Genomic DNA, 23,250 nt, shown 5'->3' on the forward strand with positions numbered 1-23,250 from the left:
ATATTAAATCTCTATGTAAGGACTTAATAAAATGAAACTTTTAATGTATATAATGAAGACCATTCCATGAACTACATAATAGATGAAGTGAGGTTCAACTTGACACTTGAAGAAACAAGGATCTGAAATTCACAAGGAACTAGACCCTACTAGAACAGCATTTTTAAGAATTAAAGATACAGAATACCCAGGGTCCATTTGTTCACTCTGAAACCATTTTACTTTATTATATTAAGGGAAAATTTAGAAGTGCAATTTAGAAGCAGTGCAGATGCCAAAATGTGACTTTAAACAATTTTTGGCAGAATTTGTCTCTCTGAGATCTTCTGATCCTAATACTTATAGGGGAAGAGTAATGGATAAAAATAAATAAAATACATCTTACTCATTTACCTGTAGACAAAATTGGACAGGAAAAAGAAAGAACATTATGACCTATGCAAACACATATCATGAAATTATTCCTGAATGTGAAGGATTGGAAGACTTTGCAGGCCTGAAATATATTTGTAAGGGCTACTTTGGAGAAGGGAGAAAAACCATTCCTCTACTTGGAATGGGTAAGCTATAGTCTGATTGTGATGCCAGAGAATTTAGTTGAACATAACTGAGGCTTCTTCCATGGCCCACTGATTTAGATAATGATGGCAGTAAAAAATGTTAGTGAAGATCATTTAATATTACAAAAGGATAATAAGCAGATCTGGGCAGGAATTCAGCAATAAATACACATAGATGTTAATCTAAATAGATTTTTAAAATACATGGTTTTCTAATAAACTGACAGGACATGAACAGCTCATTCACTTGATATTCATCTGATATAAAGGCATTGTTATATAACTTTCAAATACACTTAAAGTTAGGCTTGTGTTTTCTATGTACAGTAGATAAAAGTTTTATTAGACTGCAGAGTATTGTTTCATGGAAATTAAGATGAACATGTTTCACACAAGATATTTTGCCATGAAGCTATACATAAAATATATAAATAGGTCACATGATACAGAGAAACAAGACTTGTGATCTTCACATTTACAGGAATTTACAAAATCTTCTCTGAAGGAAATGTGTTAAAATTCAAACTTCTCCTCTTTAAAGTAATCCGCCAAATTGAGATATTCTTGAAGTTGATCATATTTCTGTGTATACAATAAAAAAGCTAGTTATTTTCCTCAAAGCAGTGAAGATAAACTAGGCCTCTTCAATCGACAGACACAAATAGGAACAAGTCTATCTCATGGCAATCATGAACAAATATCTTTTAATTATAAACAGGGACTCAATTTCAAATAAGCATTTCTAATTCATAGAAAGCATTGGCAAGAGATCAAAATGAACATTATTATTAACTTCATAACTGGTAAATTATAAGTTTTCTATTATCATATTTATAGTAGAAGTGTAACAACTTCAATAACTTATTCAACAAAAATTTGTTAAACACGTAACATATACCAAATACTTTGCTAATCCGCACACATGCTAAGTTGCTTCAGACATGTCTGACTCTTTGCGGCCCTATGGACTGTAGTCCGCCAGGCTCCTCCATCCATGGGATTCTCCAGGGAAGAATGCTGGAGTGGGTTGCCATGCCCTTTCCATTGCTTTCCCTGCCTCTAAGAACAGAGTTCACCAATGACAACCAATAACAAGGGGCATAAAGAATATGGACACTGCTATGAGGGTTCGGAAGAAAGGTTATGGTTAGCTGAGGTGACCAGGAAGAGTGGCATTTGAGCTGTCCTAGGGAAAAAGACTTGGTAGGCAACGATCTGGTGGAGAGTTTTATCTAGGAGACAGAAATCCACAAAACAGTGACAAGACAAAAAGTACAGGGTTTGACTGCAGTCTGAGGTTTTCCAGGGGATCTGAGAGAGAAGACTGAACCAAAGAGGTGGTCAGAGAATAAAAAGTATGAAAGATTAGGTTACAGAGTTTAGCAATAATGTGACAGGCAATGGAAAGCTGACAAAGGTGTTCAGTTCAGTCGCTCAGTTGTGTCCGACTCTTTGTGACCCCATGAAAGTGTTAGGGCAGGAAACTGACACAATCTGAGATGTGTGTGTGTGTGTGTATATATATATATACACACACACACACATATATGTATATATATATATTTTTTTAAGGTAAAACATCCAGTCTAGACTGGTTTGGCAGCTAGTTATGAGTCTACTGTAATAATTTAGGTAATGAAGGCCTAAATCTGAGTGACAGCAATGAAGATGGGAGAGTAAAGACCAGGGCCGGACAAGAGGAGAGAGGAGCTGGGACGGTTTGGAGATTTCAAGGTTGACAGAGTTTAAGTGCTTCCTTCCGCTGGGGAGATGAACTGACCTAACGGTTTCTTAGCTCTCCTTATGAGCTCTGCTTCTGCTTCCAATAAAACGAGAGACGGTGTTGACAGCTCTGACGTTTATGGTGATAGGGACTGAAACCTGATGTCCCTATTGACATACTTTTTTCACTTCCTGGTCTTCTGTGTTCACTACCCCATACCAACAATCCTGTCTTCCACTTCCCTGGAAATCCCACCATCAAAGGTACCCTCAAAGAAAAATCGTTTGTCAGCATTTGCCAGTGGCATATGACATTCTGTTCTTCACTTCTAATTTAGAATGAGGCATGTTTTACTATTACAGTTATTATATATTTTATCATAATTTTCTTATCATTCCTTCTTTTCTTACACTTGAGTTGCTCCTATCCTTTTAATATCGTTAGGTTAAAATCAGATCTCCTAGTTAAACTGTTAGGAGGAAGAATAAGAAGAATGAAGTCAGTCTAGTTGGCAGGTCTTTGGGAAGAAATTCTGAGAGATCCCAAGATAATGGAAGAAAAATGCTTGGAGGAAGAAGAGGCAGGTAAGGGAAAAAGCAAGGTGTGAAACACAAGCTGGGGGAGAGAAGAGGCTCACATGATAACTGAAAGCTAAGAGCAGAAAGTGCCATGTACGGGCCACTCAAGGAGCACAGAGCCCAGGTTCTAAAGATTTAGGGTCGCTGTGGCCAAGAAGAAGGCATGCATCACAGGAACACAGGCAGTGCTGCTACTCGAAGGCAAACACACTTTGATGGGGAGGCGGAGTGATGTGGAGAAATGTCAGGGCACCTGATAAATTCTGCACTTTAATCATAGCACAGAAAGTTGCCTATGGGTTTACACTGGCTAATAAACTTCTTTGGTTTCTAGGAAATATTTTGAGAATATCTATTGACAAATATTTTTAAAGTAGGAGGGCTTTCAAAAAGAGAATGAAGTTGTTTGGTATTTTATGTGAAAAAATATGCATGTTGTCCTAAATATGCACCATCCTGAAATACTTTCAATGCCCAATGCTGTGTTATTTTTTTAAGCATAGTGTGACGCTTGGCTTTCTTAAGAATCTTTTTCTTCTTGCAGGTCCCTTCTGTTGTCACAAACTTTGTTAAGCTTTCTCTAAGGTACATGATTTGGAAATGCTTTTACTTCTTTCTGTAAGAAGTTTAATGTTCTTTCCCATATATAAAATTATTATATAGTATGTACAATACAACAGTAATTTTGCTAAGCCTAGTACATAATTCTTTTAATTGGTATCCCAAAAGGTCTTTCAACTCCACTAGAGGGTTGGTAACACTTTGATGCATCAATAAAAGCACTTAAGAATTTCATGTCACTGAGGAAAACAAAGTTGGGACTTACTGGATAAGTGATGGCTCTTCCCCATGGCAAAAGAAAAAGCACAGAGAAGGATAGGGAGGAAAGAACTGTGAGTGAGTGAGAGAAGTGGAAGCAAAGTAAAAGAAACAAAGCTGAAGAGAGTAAAATGAAACTAGACGACTGAAGGGTCAAGATGTGGCGAGCAGGCAAGGAGACCCCCGGCTGGTGGTTTGTGGTGGGTGGGTAACTGTCAAAAGGGAATCCGACCTTGATGTCCTCCTCCAGCTCAGGACACCCCTGTGGGACATGCCATGTCCTAAGAAGTTCTGTTTTGTCTGTTCTCGTGTTCTTTCCCTTGGCTCATACGTTTATTCTCTAAGCTCTCTTTTTATTTTCCTGTTTTACAAATTTCCGTATGATATAAATAACCCAGGCTTTTTTTTTTTTTTAAGATTAAATATACGGTTGATCTGAGTATCAACTCCTGTCTGAGTTGATACCTGAAAATCTCCTATCTGTTCTCTCTTACACAGGCATGTAGCTGGACTTGCTTTAGAAGACTGCAATGTTAGCATCCTTGCATTCTTTCCATGTACCATAACAATTCTAAAAGCTCTGTGAGCAGACCAGAGCTTACGAGCTGCCAGCAGATCTTCGGGAATCCAGTGCACTCTTCAAAATCCCCACTTTATCCTTAATATCAAATTTAGTGATCAACAGGATATGGGGGAATCAAAATCAGTGCCGTGGCCTGAAACCTCTGCCTTCCCCTTCATCTTCAGTTACAGTGCTCACTGCTCAGTCCCATGTCCTCAGGAAGAGGATGTGGGTGTATTAGAACTGGCAGCCAAGGTCCTTTCCTCAGATTGGCACCAGGGCTTTCTTCACTCTCAGGTCTCAAGAACTGTTCTAAAGATAGGAAGCAGACAAGCAGAAGTGAGTCCTAAACTTTGTCGAAGAAAATAAGGGGACTTAATATATATGTAAGGAAAACCACACATACATAAAAGTGAAAGGACAGAGGTCCTTCATTAAAGGACTGTATTACTGCTGATTAAAATGTATCTGATGAGCTAAGTGAACACTGAGAACATCAGGGCACTTCTTCAGGGTACGACAACGATGAGCATGAAAGGAATGGGTGGAAGAAGAGAAAATACAAAGACAGGGAGAGAAGGAGAGGTTCTCTTTTAAAAGTCACTGTCTTCTATTCTCATAATTCATATCCTTTTGCTGATCAGTAGTAGGCTGCAGAACCTACTGAATGAAATTGTTCTTCTTTATTCACCTTACCTCCTTAATCCAGCCACTGTTTTCTGACTGATGGAAAATTCTTTCCACTGTTTCTTTAACCTCTTCATCCTCAACCTCTTCTGTCTTTGCAATGGAGCAACACTCTTGGTACAGCTCGAATTTAAAATGTTTCAGTTTATGGTAAATTCTGGTTCGCTCAGCACAAATTCTGCCAACAGTAAACACCTAAATCAAGAAATAAACATCATCTGGTATATGAAATGAATATATAGTAGTGAAAGTACAGCCTTTCTGGTTTTCAGATTTTCTTTAAAATAGAATCCATGCATTATTTTTCAAAATTTTTATACAATAATTCCTTTACCTTCTTTTATTTATACAACCAAGTTAACAAAAAACCGAGCAACTGCTATGTTTCAAGTACTGAGTTAAGCACTGGAGATACAGAAATAAAATATGTGCCTCCTATATCAGGGGAATTTACACTGCTGGGAGAAAAAAACAAGTGATTATAAAACAACGTGCCAAATGCAATGCACAAGAGGCAATCAAGGTACCAAGAAGGGACAATTAACACAATCCAGAAAAAAGAACAGTTCTAAATTAGGTGATGTGTGAACTAAGTCTTTAGAAAACAGTTAGTCAAGTTTGGGAAAGAGGATAAAGATGGCTTGTAAGGCAAAAGGACAGCCATACCCCAAAGCAAGAAAAGCATGCAAGCTACTATACATACAGTTACTGAGGTAAAAATGCCTGAATTATGATCATTTTCTATCTTATAAACCAGCAACCCCTAACATTTATGGCACTGGAAACCAGGTTCATGAAAAACATTTCCGCCCCCCAGACCTGGACAGGGGAACGATTTTGGGATAGAACTTTATTTCTATCATTATTACATCAGCTCCACCTCAGATTATCAGGCATTAGGTTCTGGAGGTTGGGAACTCCTGTTACAAACATGTAAACTCAAACAGGCTCTCATACCAATATTAAAAATAGAGCACTTTTAACCAAATATTTTTTTTTCCAAAATATTCTGCAAAGTAAAAAATAACTGTGTTTAGTTATATTTTTTATCTTAATTAATGTGTGCTAAGTCACTTGTTTCTGACCTTTTGTGACCCCATGGACTGTAACCCTCCAGGCTCCTGTCCATGGGATTAAGAATACTGGAGTGGGCTGCCATTGCCTTCTCCAGGGATCTTGCCTACCCAGGGATTGAACCTGCATCTCCTACCTCTCCTGCACTGGCAGGTGGGTTCTTTACCACTAGTGCCACCTGCAAAGCCCTAATACTGGAGTGGGTTGCCATGTCCTCCTCGAGGGGATCTCCCCAACAAAGGGATCGAACTCAGGTCTCCCACATTACAGGCAGATTCTTTACTGTCTGAACCACCAGCGAAGCCCAAGAATACTGGAGTGGGTAGCCTACCCCTTCTCCAGGGGATCTTTCCAACCAAGGAATCAAACTGGGGTCTCCTGCATTGGAGGTGGATTCTTTACCAGGTGAGCCACCAGGGAAGCCCCTTAATTAATGAGTCTGATGTAATTATAAACATTAATATTTTATTATTAGCAAACTGTAAAGATTTTTATTTCTATGTTTATGTGGACTTCTAGGATCTTATGATTAAGAATACTCTTCTTGTGAACTCAACCATCCCTTCTCTTTTAGAGTGTTTTAAATGTGTGCTTTGTTATACACACCTACAGCTAAAATTGGAAAACAGTGTCACTGCATTGACCTCATTAAATGTAACTGTACCCACATTATTTCACTCACTGTAGAAAATGCATCAGAAAGGACTTCAAATTTTATAACATGACCAATCTTATTCTCATGGAGTAACCTCAGGAAATAGACAAAGTTCCTCCTAATTTATGTTATTTGTCTTTGTGTCTACATACATGATGGGTTATGCTTTCGTGAATTCAGTAAGAGTGATATAGTTACGTTATTGACCTATGCAACTTGTACTCTATCTGGCAAAGAACTGTGCTGTTTTTCTGAAGTCACACTGTAGGGATCACACAGGTGATGAGTTAAATAAACAATACAAAAGTATATTGGCAAAAATGAATAAAAGTTAAATATGATGGTCAGTAACAGCTTTGATGCATCGTCTTGTAAAGATGGCATTTGGGATATTTTCTAACGTTTTTTAAAATTTCAAAATGCTGATGAAAAGCACATCCATATTTCTGTTTATGATTTGGGAAAATCTGTTTTTCAGATCATCAGAAACAATCAGGTATTACTGTTCATGGCTTGCTTACTGTAAGCATTGTTCCCATTGAAACATTATCATCAAACCAGTCATATAAATTACAGTTCAGTTGCCAATACCTCCCACTTTAAATAAAAAGATAATACAACAGTTGCAGTGAACTCTATGGGGAAGTTCTTTTCTACCATTCAAGTAGATGATGCAGGAGAACTCTCTTATGGCTGGTCTAGATAAGATATGGTAGAAGAATAACACAATTTTTTGTTTTTATTACATTGTATTCTGTATTTCCACAAAACAAGAATTTGTATAAAGATTTTGAGTTGGAACAAAAGGAAAGGAGAAGTGTTTAAGATTTTCTATTTTAATTTCTTTTTCCAGTATGAAACAAAACTATCTACTGAGAATCCTTTTCATTTCTAATTCCTACCCTCTTGGTGTCTACCTTACACTTAGTTTAGTGACACTGGAGGTCAATAAACCCAAAATTACCTTTAGAATATTCTCATACTATTTTTTTCCCCCAAATGTGAGCACATTTTATATGGAAGAGCCTAAATCATTGTTATTAAGGCTTCATAAAAAGCAGTAAATATACACAGTAAATGTACATAGTTGTTGCATACACTGCAAGTGGACCTCTCCTTTCACCCCTTCCCTGTTTTAGTGTATTGTTACAGCCAACTATACCTTATGAATTAATGTTTATACAACACAGCTTATACTGTAGCATTCTATTTACATGAAGTTCTAAAAACAAGTAAATCAAATCTATACTGCTAGAATAGTGTCCTTAAATGTCCAGAAATGTATTTAGACAGTACTTTTAATTAACTAATTGCATTTCTAAACATTAAGGACACTACTTGGGGGAAGTTATCTGGGGGCTCTGTGGTTAGGACTCAGTGCTTTCACTGCTAAGGGCCCAAGTTCAGTCTCTGGTTGGGGAACTAAGATCCCACAAGCCACACAGTTTAGCCAAAAGAAAAAGAAAAAAAAAAAATAGAGACGCTATTCTAACAAGATAGACAATATTTTAAAAAATTGCCAGAGAAAAAGAGAAATGGTAAGTTCTGTGATGATTATCTCAAAGCAGATAAGTTAAGTGATATAGAAATGATCCTTAATCCACTGTGTAGGGTTAGTATAGTTCTATGAACTGATAAATCTGAAGATAACTGAGTCGTCTCAGTTATCAGTGTGAACTAGGGGCCTGACATAGCCAAAGATTAATCAGAAACAAAGCTAAAAATTGTCATCAAATTTTCCTAAAGCAGAAGATGGTGACTGCAAAGCAACAGAAATAATCTGATCTGTAATTTATTAGACATAACATGTAGAAATGTAAATCAACACTGTTTAACAAACTAAAGCAAGGAAATACAATGAAACATGCATTATGCACATTTTAAACATGTTTTTAACACTGTGGGTAGCTTTTTGAGGTATTCCTTTAGGCCCTCATATACAGAGAAGCAACCAGTTACTTAAGGAAATTAAAGTATGGAGAAGAAAGAGAAAAGATCTTCAAGGAATGAGGGATGGTAAGAAGTCTATTGTCTATTTCCAGGTCTCTAAGAACACTGGGCTTCCCTGGTGGCACAGACGTAAAGAATCTGCCCACAATGCAGGAGACCTGGGTTCAATCTCTGGGTTGGGAAGATCCCCTGGAGGAGGGCATGGAAACCCACTCCAGCATTCTTGCCTGGAGAATCCCATGGACAGAGGTGCCTGGCGGGCTACAGTCCACGGGGTCACAAAGAGTCAGACACGACTAACAAAGCACAGCTAAAAACATTAAGTGCAACAAGCTGAGTTAAGGGATTCTATTCCCTCTCAGCCTGTTCTTTGCATGGATGCATTACACGTGGTTAGGCTTCCTTTGGTGGCTCAGATGGTAAGAATCTGCCTGAGTGCAGGAGAACTGGGTTCAATCCATGGGTTGGGAAGATCCTCTGAAGAAGGGAATGGCTAACCCACTCCAGTATTCTTGCCTGGAGGATTCCATGGACAGAGAAGCCATCCAGTCCACGGGGTCGCAAAGAGTCGGAGTCAGTTGAATGACTAACACTTTCACTTTTCACCTTTTTTATTACACATGGCCATCTGCCTGAAACTTAATGCCTCTTCTCACTGGATCTTAAGTGTCTTGAGGAGTCTGGACAGACTCTGGGCAAAACTGAAAAACTTGTTAGTCCTCCTAACTGCCTTTCAGATCTCAAGTCTCTTTCTTCCAGGTGATTTCCTTCTCCTCTAATGCCCTCAGATATCACCACAAGCTGGTGGTCCAGAGCTCTGATCTCAGTACTCTATCCAAGACTGTTGTAGCTAAAACTATAGCCACTCCTCACTATCCTCAGGGGTTGGTTCCAGGACCCTCCCTGATAGCAAAATCTACAGATGCCAGAGTTTTACATTTGGGTTTCTCTATCTGCAGATTAAACCAACCACAGGTGTAAAAATAGTATAGTTAAACCATGAACAACATAGGTTTGAACTGCATGGACCCATGTAGACATGGAGTTTTTAAAAATAAATATACAGTTGGTCCTCTGTATCAGTGGATGAGGAATCTACAGAGGGAAGTCTAGAGGAAGCTCTCAATTTTAATATTTTTTGTACTTGTAAGTGTAATCATTTTACAAAGAGTAAAAAAATAAATAGAAGTAGTCTGCATCTGCATCTTTTTTTTCCTGTCTTCACACTGCACTGTTCTGCTCTTGTCTATCAAATACTTCATATATTTAAAATATTTTCTTCTGTTTTGTCTATTCATTCAAAATTAATAGTACCTTAAATATACAGTGATGGTTCTAGGCTCTGAAACACTGCTGATGTAGTCTAAGTTGAAGCACAGTTTTCCTTCAAACCTCATTACTGGGGTGAATTTGAAAGTGTTAGTCACTCATTTGTGTCTGACTCTGTGTGGCCCTATGGACTGTAGCCCTCCAGGCTCCTCTGTCTATGGGATTCTCCAGGCAAGAATACTGGAGTGAGTTGACATGCCCTCCTCCAGGGGATTGCCCAACCCAGGGATCAAACCCTGGTCTCCCACACTGCAGGCAGACCCTTTACCATCTATAGTGAAGTGAAGTCACTCAGTCGTGTCCGACTCTTTGCAATCCCATGGACTGTAGCCTACAACGCTCCTCCATCCATGGGATTTTCCAGGCAAGAGTACTGGAGTGGGTTGCCATCTTTAATTATTTGTTTGTAGATTGTCAATTTGGTAGGTGATCTGGCCTAAAATTTCCACTGGGGTCAAATTCTCCTTGGGACTCAAAAGGGATTTCTTCTTCCTCTGGCTCAGTTACCTCCCTTTTCATCCTTATCCCCTCTTGCTCACGCCCCTCACCCTCTCCTAGTTTGGGTGATGTACACTTAGACAATATGAACTGATTTTAGCACCTGACTGAATTTGGAGTGAATCTGATGTATAACACACATTTTTACATTAAAAAATGGCACACTCTTTCCCCGTGCTCTTTTTTCTTCTCCTGGTGCTTTCTCCATTTGTGAAAAGAAGTTAGGGTTAACTGTACAGGCTTATTTAGTGAAAATTTCTGATTTTTAAGAACTAAAATGAGAGGGGGAAAAAAATACCTGTTTATCGTGTGACATGAAGTCATCTGTTTCCATGGTCCTGGTGTCATACAGCTTTCCTGATAAATGCACTGAGTATTCACAGTGGCGATACAACCCACAAGCCTGGCACAAACAGTTCTCAGAATTCTTCAATTGGATATCTACACTAGAATAATTTTCTATTCGCTCCTGAAAATAATTTCAAAATGTAATGAAAGTTTAAAGGATAAGAAAGACAACAACAAAATCAAATATAAGAGCCCAACCAAATTAAAATTAAGAATAGGAATCATAATAATATAATAAGATGTAAGAGCAAAACACACTGGTATGTCTCAGTTTAGTATTGAGCACACAGTAGGTGTTTGACAAGATATATTTAAATTTTAAAAATGAATTATAATTTAGGCTGTTAAAAGAAAAGAAACCAGATGAATAAAGAAACTAGCTTCATTTCTCTCAAACTTGTAAGTTACTACTAAGGTTTTTATTTACTTCTTATCTCTCTTATCTCTTGATGTTGTAATTAGTTAAAATAGGAAAGAATGAGCAGAAAAAAAATTCAGGATAATATAATTAAAAGATCAATTCATTTAGGTTAATAAAAATCAAGAAAAAAAAAAGATCACATTGAGTCTCCATTGCATGAATTATATTTTCCACAAAATATCCCAGAAATAATTTAATTCTCCTGTAGTTGCTTACTAAAGTACTATGAAAACAAACAAGTTTGAACCAGAATTGCTAGGTTGCCAGTATTGCTATGGCCAGTCTAATAGCTGAGTTAGCAATGAATAAACAGAGAAAATATTTGGCATTCATAAATAAGCTTTATTAAGCTGTGAAATTACTTGTGCTTGAGCAGTTTTGCTTAGGCTCTAGGCCTGTGCTAGACACTCCTATTCTAATTAGTAGTGTGGATTAGCTTACCACAATATTTGAGCTGCACACAATGAGCATATTAACAGGGTCACTAATCTGCATTCTCTATCAGCCTGACAGTAATTAAGTATCCAGCAGAGTTTCCTTTTTACATTTATAATTCACAGCAACATTGCCTTGTACTTTTTATTGTTTCTCTTATTTCATGGTACTTCATGACATGTGTCACTATAGGCTGACATTCAGAGTAAATAGGTGACTAACCATCTTCCCTTCCTGCTTCTCTGGAATTCATAGCACATACTGAGATGCAAGTTCTATCAGCTTGGCTCCCTGAGTGACTACAATTAATAGAGCACCCCTATTGACTCACAGTGAACATACAAGTGAAAAATAAAATTTTGTTTAGTTAAGCTGTTGAGGTTTTCATTGTTGGTTTACTTTGTCACATTATTTATTTCTTGCAGCATAACCTATTTTGAACAAGATTGTACTGAATTAATTATCTATGTGTCTAAATTTTTAAGCTAATATTATCTTGTAACTTACAGTTATCATTTCAACATTGGGTTATCCAAATTCTGCATAACCTATCATAGTATGCAAAACATATTACAGCAGAATTGATGGGCTTTGAAGTCTGAGAAACCCTAAACCTAAGGTTTGTGCTTGGTTCAAACATTGGCCTGACCGATAACTAGCTGTGTAACCTTATGTTATTAAGTTTTTCTGGGTTACAATTTTCTCATTTCTAAAATAGAGGAACTAGTAGTACCTTTCTTTGGGGGTTACTCTGAAGATCAGATAAAATATTTTACTTTGCATATAAATTACCTGGCAAAATTAAATGATCAATATGCTACTTTTATTTCTATTAAAGACAATGATATATATTATACCATATCTTAAGAGCTGTGCCATGTACTTTACCTTAAAAATTAGTAAATATTTCCCTTTAAAGTGGGTAAGTATTTTCTCTATCTGAGGAAGAAACTGGAATTCATGGAAGTTAAAATCACTCAAAGTCAAAAAGAAATATATAAACTCAAGAGACTGAAAGTTCTTTAGTCATGTCCAACTCTTTGTGATCCCATGGACTATCCAGTCCATGGAATTCTCTAGGTCAGAATACTGGAGTGGGTAGCATTTCCCTTCTCCAGGGGATCTTCCCAACCCAGGGATCGAACCCAGGTCTCCCACATTGCAAGCAGATTCTTTACCAGCTAAGCTACCAGGGAAGCCCCCTAAACTCAATCTATCCTCCAAACTGAAGTCTTCTCTTTTTTTTCTTTTGTAATCCCATAACTGTTCCTTAAACCTAAACCATCTGTAGCTAATTTATCTTCAAGTAATACAAGGCTGAACAGGCATTGCTGCTGCTGCTGCTAAGTCACTTCAGTCGTGTCCGACTCTGTGCAACCCCACAGACGGCAGCCCACCAGGCTCCCCCATCCCTGGGATTCTCCAGGCAAGAACACTGGTATGGGTTGCCATTTCCTTCTCCAATGCATAGCAGCAGCAGGCATTGGATGAAGCCAAATCTCCTGACACAAAACGAGGTAGAGTAGCTAATGATTTAGGTGCTAGAAAGACTGACTATATGGAATTTGAACTTCTACTATCTTGCCTTTTTCTTCTTGCTAATTATTAAAAGATAAAAAGTTAGAAGTAGGGAGGAAAAAAAATCTTGTACATCATACAGGACATCCTCTACTATTAGCGATCATAAAATAGAAATCTAGGGGGATAACATGGAATCAATTAGATCTTATAAATTAAAAAGAATCTTCTCCCAAATTGGTAGAATTACAAAATCTTAAGGTGGAGAAGGAGGTCAAAGACCACGTAGGTCAGGGCTTCTCTATTATGGGAACCAATATCCTAGAAGGTAATAATAGGTATTTTATGAAAAGAAGCCTCATAGTATAACACAAATTTGGAAAGTATTATATTCTATATTGTGTTCTTGACGATTTACAATATAAATTCACACATAATGCTTCTTGAATAGCCCTCTAGCAGTTAAGTTAAACCTACTGTTTCTCAACCTTCTTTAACAATGGAGCTCTTTTTTACTGCAACAGTTAACATCCTGTGAGACAATTTCCTCATTTTACCAGATGGGTTAAGCCCTAGAGATGTTTTAAAATTATCATTTATAACTACTTAATTATTGGATAGATATAACAAGTGGGAATGATTAAAACAATTATAGCCTTAGAAGAGACAAGAAACAAGCTGATTATCTAACAAAGAAAAATGCTAATAATTTAGAAGATTAATTAAAGAAGTGTGACTGGTTACTGAAATTCCAAGAAGACTGTCACTCCTATCCTACCCCACCCTCAACCAGAGATTCAAAAACAAATAAAACTGTATACCTTGTATTTCTCTTTCCAACGACTTCTAGAGACTAAATTCTCTAGACGAGGCTGAACAAAGCGGTTATCCAAATAATAAAGAGAAGTCAACATATCTTGTGCATACGATTTCTGCCTGGTGCCATCTGTTCAGGGGAACAATCACAACAACAACAAAAACAATCACTTTGCCCTTATAAAATATTTAAATAATGGAACAGTTAAAGATTTCTTCCCATAGCTTTAAGCAGATACTTGGTTGGTTGATTAGAAACATTTTAAATAAAAAAAAAAAAAAACCAGTAAGGTTAAAGAAAATCATTCCATTAGAGTATTAGGGAATGGAAGAAACCACTCAGGCCCTCTAATTGTTCCCTGAACACCTCAAACTTATTCTTTCCTAAGGGTCTTTACACTTGCTGTGCTCTCTGCTAGATTCATGCGTTGCTTCCTCCCTCATTTCATTCAGGTTTCTGTTCAGAAGATTTCTGTTCAGAAGATAACACTTGGGGGACCTTTTTGAGCAATCTAACACAGACTTTTCTGTCCCATATACTCTTGGTCTCCTTATCCTGTTTTATAATTTTTCAAGAATGAATCCCTAGCTGACATGATATTATATCTTTGTTTACTCATTGTCTGTCTCTCCCAATAGACTTTAAGCAACACAAGGGCAAGATTCGCCTATGTCATATAGTTATTGCCATATTCTTGCAGTTTTTCTCAAATAATGCCTGGCCCTTAGTAGACACTCAATGGATATTTGTTCAATACAGTTTGAATGAAATCTTGCTTTGGCATGTAGGTAGATATTCAGCATTATTTAGTCTTTATTAAGAGGTAGATTCTGAGCTAGATGCAAGGGGTATGTATATAGCAAGTATGGTTCTTTGCACACTCTTAAAGAAGGGAGGAAGGCAAAAATACAGGTTCAATACATTTGAGAAGTGCATATGTATCAGTGCCACCACACTCAGGATAACAGCATAGATGAGGGAATGAGAAATATTACTTAAGTTCACAGATAACTTTCTTAGTGGAAATTACTTTACACTCACTTAGAAAATCTAGAGTAGAAAGGGATTATATTCTAATGAGAAACAGCAAGGCACAAAAGCATAAAAAAGCATATAACATTTGGTGAAATTAAAGGAGCTTAAAGCTTAGGCTGGGACAATGCATGGGTGTTGAGTTACTCTATTGCTTTATTAATATATGCCCTATATCCTCAAGTTCACTGTGAACTCTCAAAGGAGAGAGAAAATATTCTTTTTGTACTTTCACATATCACAAATAATAAACAAGTGTGTGATGTGAATGGACTTTTGGTATAGTTGATCCTAGAGGGAACAACTGGAGGGCCTTAAGATTGGGTCTCCTTGGTTTTATTTAATATACACATACACACGAACAATGAGATTGCTTAAAAATTGGGAAAAAAACCCCTGATTGCTCCATTTATATTATTAACTTACCATATAATGTTCCCAGAAAAGATTCATCTAGAGCATTGATCAGAAGAGCCTTCACAACTCTTTCAAAGTGAGTATAGTGGTCACCTAAAGAATATGAAATTAATTTAAAATAAATATTAGAATCTGGCAGACAAAAAAGTTATTTGAATACAATAAGTTCCTTTCTCCAAGGCTAAAAAATTAATGCTATAAACTGAAATTGCTTAATTATTCTAATTTTCTAGCTGGCTCAGTGACTTGTCCAGTCACCGAGAAAATCTCCATTTTCCAGATTTACTGACTTCTAACGCAGTTTCAAGTTCTTATTTCAAATCATCTTCACTTTCCAAACTTATTAAGGTAAAACTGTTTAGGAAATATTAAGATATTTTATGGAAAAAATCAAATTTATCCCCTATGCACTCAAATTTAATTATCAACTTGACAATTACAGCAAGGAAGAAAACCTCTAAAGGTAGATTGCTCAGTATGTGAATGAACTCCTCTCTTATTCCTTATCTCTAAAACATGTTACATATGAAATTGTTCAGGAAATTGCTACCCTAGCCAGAACCACAATGGCTATAAAAACTCAATATCCTTTCTGATGCCACAGATTTAGGATTTTCCACATCAATTAAGAAAAGTTATGTCTCCTCTTTTTCGTGCCAAATATAAAAGCCTACTTTCCCACTAACTCAGTTTGGTCCATGGAATCATCTCCTGTGGTGGGTCAGGCAAAATGATAAGAGAAGGTTCCTATTGTTTCCCATTTCTCTTGGGTCAAGGTTTACTATGGCTGTGGAAATGTTCTCTGTCAAACACGACCCCTTCCTTGATCCAAGCTGTCATCAAAGAACACCTGTCCCTGCTCTGGGCATTGTGAAGACATTAACAACTGCCTGAGTGTTTCCAGAAAAGTAGATGCTCAACAAGGGTTAGAGCAAATAAAACCGATCAATAGTATTAACATCCATGAGTGATTTTGACTTAGATTTCAGTTGAAATAAAACAAAGATGAAATTTAACATGAAGAAATCTTTTAATTTACATTTTGGTTACTAAAAGTGTTGTATAAATCTTAGACTCCAGGGAAACTTTTACTATGCAACCATCTTTAAGAAAACACCTGCTGATGGACATCTAGGTTGCTTCCATGTCTTGGCTATTATAAACAGTGCTGCGATTAACAGTGAGGTGCTAGAGTGCCCAAAATAAAGCAGTAATAAAACTACTGAACAATAGCATATATTTGCACTGGGGACCTTAGGCTTTAAAGACCTATGATTAATTGAAAATTTCAAAAAAACCTAACAATAGCCATTTATGAATACAGTTGAAAAGTGAAATAATAGCTTAAGAGAATTCAATTTCGACTAGACTTTCATCCACCTTTGGATATAAAAGTATATTGTTGGTACACGCTTGATTTATGAATGTTAAAATGCATTTAAATTCTGTCTAGCACTTTCCACAGAGAAGGCAATGGCACCCCACTCCAGTACTCTTGTCTGGAAAATCCCAGGGATGGAGGAGCCTGGTAGGCTGCAGTCCATGGGGTCGCTGAGGGTCGGACATGACCAAGCGACTTCACTTTCACTTTTCACTTTCATGCATTGGAGAAAGAAATGGCAACCCACTCCAGTGTTCTTGCCTGGAGAATCCCAAGGACGGGGGAGCCTGGTGGGCTGCCGTCTATGGGGTCGCACAGAGTCGGACATGACTGAAGTGACTTAGCAGCAGCAGCACTTCCCAAACTGAATTAGGTGAAAACTGTCCTGTAAATACTGTTGTGTTGAGAAAAAAAAATCAAATGGACCCTCCTTCACATGCATTTAAGTATCAAAAAATTGAAACAGAATATATAATTTTTATTCCACTGAATTTACCAGTCTTAAACATGCTAATGCCCAGTGTTACTCACCTGTTACAGAGTTTGAATAACTGATGCTCTATTTCAGAGATAGTGCTAATAGTGTTTAAGATTGGGAGTGAAACAAAAGGGCAGAGAATCAGAATCATCTGAAGAGTTCTTCTCCTAAACACAGCACGCCTTTTCTACTAATGTGTGTCAGAATCTCCTTCACAAGAGTCAGGAAGAGGGCCTTGATTTCACTGTGCTTGAATGGATGGTAGGTGGTGTTGGAATTATGCTCTTGGCATAATTTTTTCTCAAGTTGAAATAAAAATATTACTGAGCAGGTAAAGGCCAGGCAACATTTTATGCACTTGCATACATTGCTTTATTTCTGACAACAAACCTACAAAGTACTATCAATACTCTGTTTATTTCTCATTGAGGAAACAGAGAGAGAAAGAAAAACTTCCCAAAGATGACAGAACCAGTAAATGTTGGAACCAAGGTTGGAACAGACAACCTGACTTTCGATTTTATGTTACAATCCCCTACAAAGATGGTGTTTTGCATGGTAGTTAGATTTGATCCTTTCATACTTCAGAACATGTAATTTTAGTGTTGGATGGGGAAATTGAAGAAAATAAAATTCAAATCCTGTATTTTAGGATTAATCCTTTATCTTAGGACACTCATGATGATGAAGTAACTTATCCAAGCTTACACAACTAGATAGAAGCAGAGTCAAATCCTGACCTCCTCCAGAGCTTTTCTCATCATTTTAATCCCTATACTGGATGGGCTTCTATAGGATACCCCAGAAATAGTTTAAAACTTTCCTCCTTGATTATAAAAAAATTAAAAAAGATGCAGGAGAAAACCAATAATATTCATGTTTAGGCATCTTTATTTTTAGAAGGTAATCAACTCCCCCATATTCAATCATCAGACAGTTTAATCATTCTGTTGATTTTCTGTGCATCCTTTATCATGCATTTCACATATATGCTAACATTTTGTTAAGCATGTGACCTTCCCACTACTGATCTGGTTTTCTCACGTCAGTACTACATTCCTTTATTTATTGAAATTTTATAATTATTTTTATATCTGGTGGGGGCAAGTCCTTCTACTTCATTTTGTGCTTTGAAAATGTTATTTATTCTCATACATTTGTTCTTCAAAGCAAACTTTAAGACTGTGTTCACAAAGCTGAATGAAGAATTTCAGAAGATATATCTTCTTGTGTAACTTATTAATACCTCCCATAAACATTCTTATCTCTCCTTTTACTGACATTTCCTTTTCTATTCCACAGTAAACTTTATTCCTGTACCTATAAAGCTATACTTTTCTTCTTAAGATTAGGCCTAGTAACTATTTTGTTCACTAGTGTAAATGGAATTTTCCCACATTGTATCTTCTAAGTAATTTACAGTATATAAGAAAACTATTGAGTTTTACGCATTTATTGTGCATTAGTCATTCTTGAGGCCTTTTTCTAAGGAACATGAGCTTCCTGGAAAATCGCAGAGCTGGAGAGATACTGTTTGCAAATTCCTGGGCACTGAACGCTTTCTCCCTTAACCCTGAGGAGGATGTGGTCTTGCTAGTGCTAAGTTTATTTCCAGAACCAAGAGAGGTTTATAAGTATTCTGTTTGGTAGAGGCACATGCATTGTTGGTCTACTTTCATGTCAAATGGAGATATAAGTCCAGTGTAAAAGGGCAGGCGCAGAGCAATAAAAGGAACCCTTTTTCTATTCTAACAGGTATCCCCCTATTTAGGAAAATATGGAAATAGATGCTGTATCCACTCCTTCTCTCAATATATTCACATCCTTTCTCTTTTCTATCTTTGGTTAAGTAAGTCAGAAACTGATAGCTTGTATATATAGTCATATTATGTTCAGTAATAAATGTCTTTTCCTTTTCCATAGTTGTATTTCTTGTTTTACTTTTGTGTCTGTTGCATTGTTGAAAACATCTAGAACAAAGTAGGAAATATTGTCTTGTTCTTTAAAGAGAATATCTTTAGAGCTTCATTACAATGTTGGATTTTTGGCTAAAATATTCTTTGTTATGTAAAGGACACATGTTCATACTATTTTTAAGACTTAAAAAATTAGGTGTGGGCACTGAATTTTATCAAGTACATTTTTAGAATCTATTGAAATTTTTTTTTTCTCTTTTGATATATGTAACACATTAATATGGCACCTAATATTATGCCATTTTTATAGCTCTAATGGTTAGAGAACTTTTTCTTTACTCTTGTAGATATTCCTTCATATGCCTATTTGAAAATCGTTTTCATCAGCTTAGGATGTGAGCCTCTTTAATCTGCCACAAACAGGTGCATTTGGCAACTCAAGTTATATTTTCTTCTATCATACCTTTGAATTCACATCTGCATGTCTTTATATATCCAAAAACAAGGTAAGCCTTTCAGTACATTCAGATTTCCTTTTACATATCTCACTAAGGTTATATAACTTTCTTTCTTTAGATTTCCATGTGTTATGTATTTTTCCCAGCTAAGAATTCGTGAAATAGTGTCTTCATTTCTATTCTTTTATGTTATCTTCTCTGCAGAAATATTTTTTCTCTTTACACCAGAAACTTCTTGGGTTTAGCCTACATATTATTGATGAGATTTCTAAGCTGCTAACTTGGCTCTCTATTGCTTCCAATATATACTTCATTTCTGATTTTATATTTTTCATTTTCTGGCAGCTTATCTTTAACTACTTCTCTTTCACCTCAAATTGTTCTCTCCTTATGATTTCCTATTTCTTTTCCTTAAGATTGCAAGGCAAATGCTTTGTACAATTTTCTTACGTTTCCTTTAATGAAACATTTTTTCATGAGCATTTTCTTCACTTGGGTCTTCAGGGTAACATAACCTTTCCTTTGTGCCATATGATTTTACAGGTACTTTTTATTTATCTTAGAACAAGAGGAGTTCTCCAGAGGAGAGGATTTAATATTTAACATAAATGGTTGTGAGATTGTTCTTACTCCTACACAGTGTACTGATAGAATGATTCTGCTTAATTGCTAGGTGCACCAAGTTAATGTTCACTCACTCTAACTTCCAGTAATCTAGCCAAGTATTTTTCTACCAAGGCACTAGTAGGCTGAGATGTACTCTGATAACTACTTGGTTCTCTGTCACTGTGAACCTATGACAGAGTACCAGAAGAATAATGTAATTTTAATATCTACAAATCAGAAGGTATTCCCCTCTCTCTACCTGTGTATAAGATTGCCATGTGAACCATATAGATCTGGAATTCATTGAGCCACTGCTAGTCCATCCCTCTACTTCCTTTGGTATCTTTTCTGGGAGTTGCAGTCTCAGAATAAATATGAGTAACTAATAATAGGGATTGATGAGAAGAGGAAAATACTCTGATTATCTTTAAGTCCGTCAACCATACAGTAGGAAGGAAACTATTCTAAAGTGCTATAGGTAAACATACCTCTCAGAGCCAAATGGCAGACAGCAAGGAAGTGAGAAAATGTCCTCCTATAGTAGAACTGTTCTCTTCAAAAAGGTAAAATTGCATATGCCACTGATTGTCTCAATTGAGAACTGAATTTGGAGTTATGAAATGTCTCTCCCTTTTCTAATCTAAGTATTAATTTACAGCAACTTTTAGAACATAATCCCTTGGCATATAAAAACTACATATACTTACTATATTCATAAACGGCAGTCACTAATAAGTATTAAAAACATTAACCAAGTCATAAATTATCATCTTAAAATATGTAGCTTGTTTTTCCTCTGATGTTTTAATAAATCTGGAAATACCTAACATTTTTCTGTCTTCAGGAAGCTTCAGTTGATATGTTTAATCATCCATCCATCCAACTAAATAAGTTCCTATAATGTGTCAGCAGGTCTAATGTGTATTAGGATTACAAAGAGAAGTTGATTAACCACTAAGGTTATTTTTTGAAAGTGGGGATGGCCATTTGGATTTCTTGAGTTTTACTTTTTCACATACAATAAAATGCACTCTTTTTGGTGCATAGTTCTATGACCAAAACACCAAGTTGTGTAACCACCATGACAATCAAAAACACAAGTTCTATCACCACCCCAAAACTTCCTTATGCTCCCTCTTAATCATTTAGATTTGTACACATTGAGTCTGAGGTGTCTGAAAGACACCGTGATGAAAATGTTCAGTAAGAAGATTAAAAAATTGGGCCTTACACTATGGAGAAGTCTGTGCTGGAAATAAAAGCTTGGGAACTTCCCCAGAGATTAGGCTGAAGTTATGGGGCAGAGACTGCCTGAAGCACAAGTAAAATGAAGGCAGTGTGAGGATGGAACTGTTAGAAACATCAATATTTACATGGCAAATGGAAAAACAAGAATGCAATATTATAAAGGGGAAGACAAGAAGCTAAAAACAAAAACAAAAACCTGTGAAAATGAAAACTGTCAATGGCTAGTGGCAAAACACACAGCAACATCAGGCTAACATGAGGACCAAAGAGCATTTTGGCAACTTAAAAGTTGTCACTAATTTTAGTAAGAGCAGTTTCACTGGATTGATGGGTATAACAGTCTAAGTACAGTGCTTTGCAGTTACTGGGAAACTCTGAACAAAAAGATAAGTTTAGAATAGCAGCTAACAGAAGAACATGACAACTCAAGGGAGGAAAGGCATTAATGCGGTTACAAGTTGAGAAAAGGGAGGTTGTGAGGACAGAGTCAGAAGGAAAAGCTGCAATTAAGAACATAAAGGATATTGCATAAAAATGAGGTACATCTCCTTCTAAGGTGGAGATGCTCAGTGTTAAAAACAAGCACAGGGCTCCTTGATATTTACCCAAATGAATTGAAAACTTATGTCCATAGATAAATTTTCACACAAATATTTATAGCAGCTTTATTCATAATTGCCAAAACTTGGAAGCAACCAAAATAATCCCTCAACAGGTGAACAGATAAAAAAAACTGTGGTACATCCATACAATGGATTATTACTCAGTGATAAAGGGAAATGAGCTATCATGCACTTAAGACATGGAGGAAATTTAAATGCATTATTAAGTGAAACATGCCAATCTGAAAAGGCTACATGCTGTATGATTCCCATGATAAAAACATTTTGGCAAAGGCAAAACTATGGAGACATTAAAAAGGTCAGTGATTGCCAGGGGTTCAGGGGTGGGAGGGAGGGATGACTAGGTGGAGAACAGGATAATTTTAGGAGTGAAACTGTTCTGATATTGTAATGGTGGATACCTGTTGCATCATTATACATTTCTCAAACCCACAGAATGCACAACACAAAGAGTGAGCCTAGATGCAAACTATGAACTACAGTTAATAATGTATCAATTATCAATACTGGCTCATCAACTGCACCAGATATATCAAGATAATGCAAGATATTAATAAGAGGGCAACTGTGTGTGATGGGTTATCTAGAAACTCTCTGTACTTGTCCACTCAACTTTTCAGTAAATCTAAAACTTCCCTTAAAAAACCAAAGGTAAGCATAAAAGTGTAGGATAGAGAAGAGAGTTAAGATACTTTCCATGTGCTGGACTTTTATTTGGAGTGGCTATGAGTGGGTGGTTGTTGGTTAGTCACTAAGTCATGACTGACTCTTTTGCAACCCCCATGGACTGTAGCCCGTCAGGCTCCTCTGTCCATGGGATTACCTAGGCAAGAATACTGGAGTGGGTTGCCATTCCCTTCTCCAAAGGATCTTCCAAACCCAGGGATCGACCTGCATCTCCTGCATTGCAGGTGGGTTCTTTACCACTGAGCCACCAGGGAAGCCCCTATGAGTAGGTATCTCTCAGTATATGTTCTATCACATCCTAGATACTAATATCCAGAATGATGGGACATATCCTAACTGACTTTCTCTGAGATTCAAATGTCCTGATGGCATGTGAACCAGTGCTTACTGATATAAGGAAAACAGTCATTAATTTTCAACATACAGATGC

At 36.7% G+C, this 23,250-nt stretch overlaps 1 protein-coding gene across 8 annotated transcripts in view; it reads right to left on the reverse strand.

Annotated features, from left to right (window-relative positions):
• Positions 1–658: 658 nt before the first annotated feature.
• CCDC82 (coiled-coil domain containing 82) overlaps positions 659–23,250 on the reverse strand; it is a 31,724-nt gene continuing 9,132 nt past the window's right edge. For 7 of the 8 annotated variants that reach the window (XM_044929788.2, XM_044929787.2, XM_025265825.3 and 4 more), the window contains 5 exons: positions 15,433–15,516; positions 13,979–14,103; positions 10,734–10,904; positions 4,939–5,124; positions 659–1,142 (listed from right to left, as the gene is read on the reverse strand). In XM_044929788.2, coding sequence (XP_044785723.2) covers positions 1,074–1,142; positions 4,939–5,124; positions 10,734–10,904; positions 13,979–14,103; positions 15,433–15,516 — 635 coding nt within the window. In that variant the 3' untranslated portion in view covers positions 659–1,073. The remainder of the gene's footprint in view (positions 1,143–4,938; positions 5,125–10,733; positions 10,905–13,978; positions 14,104–15,432; positions 15,517–23,250) is intronic. The other variant, XM_044929789.2, reaches the window with a different exon arrangement.

The sequence above is a fragment of the Bubalus bubalis genome, chromosome 16 (assembly GCF_019923935.1).
Source record: "Bubalus bubalis isolate 160015118507 breed Murrah chromosome 16, NDDB_SH_1, whole genome shotgun sequence".
NCBI lineage: Eukaryota > Metazoa > Chordata > Mammalia > Artiodactyla > Bovidae > Bubalus > Bubalus bubalis.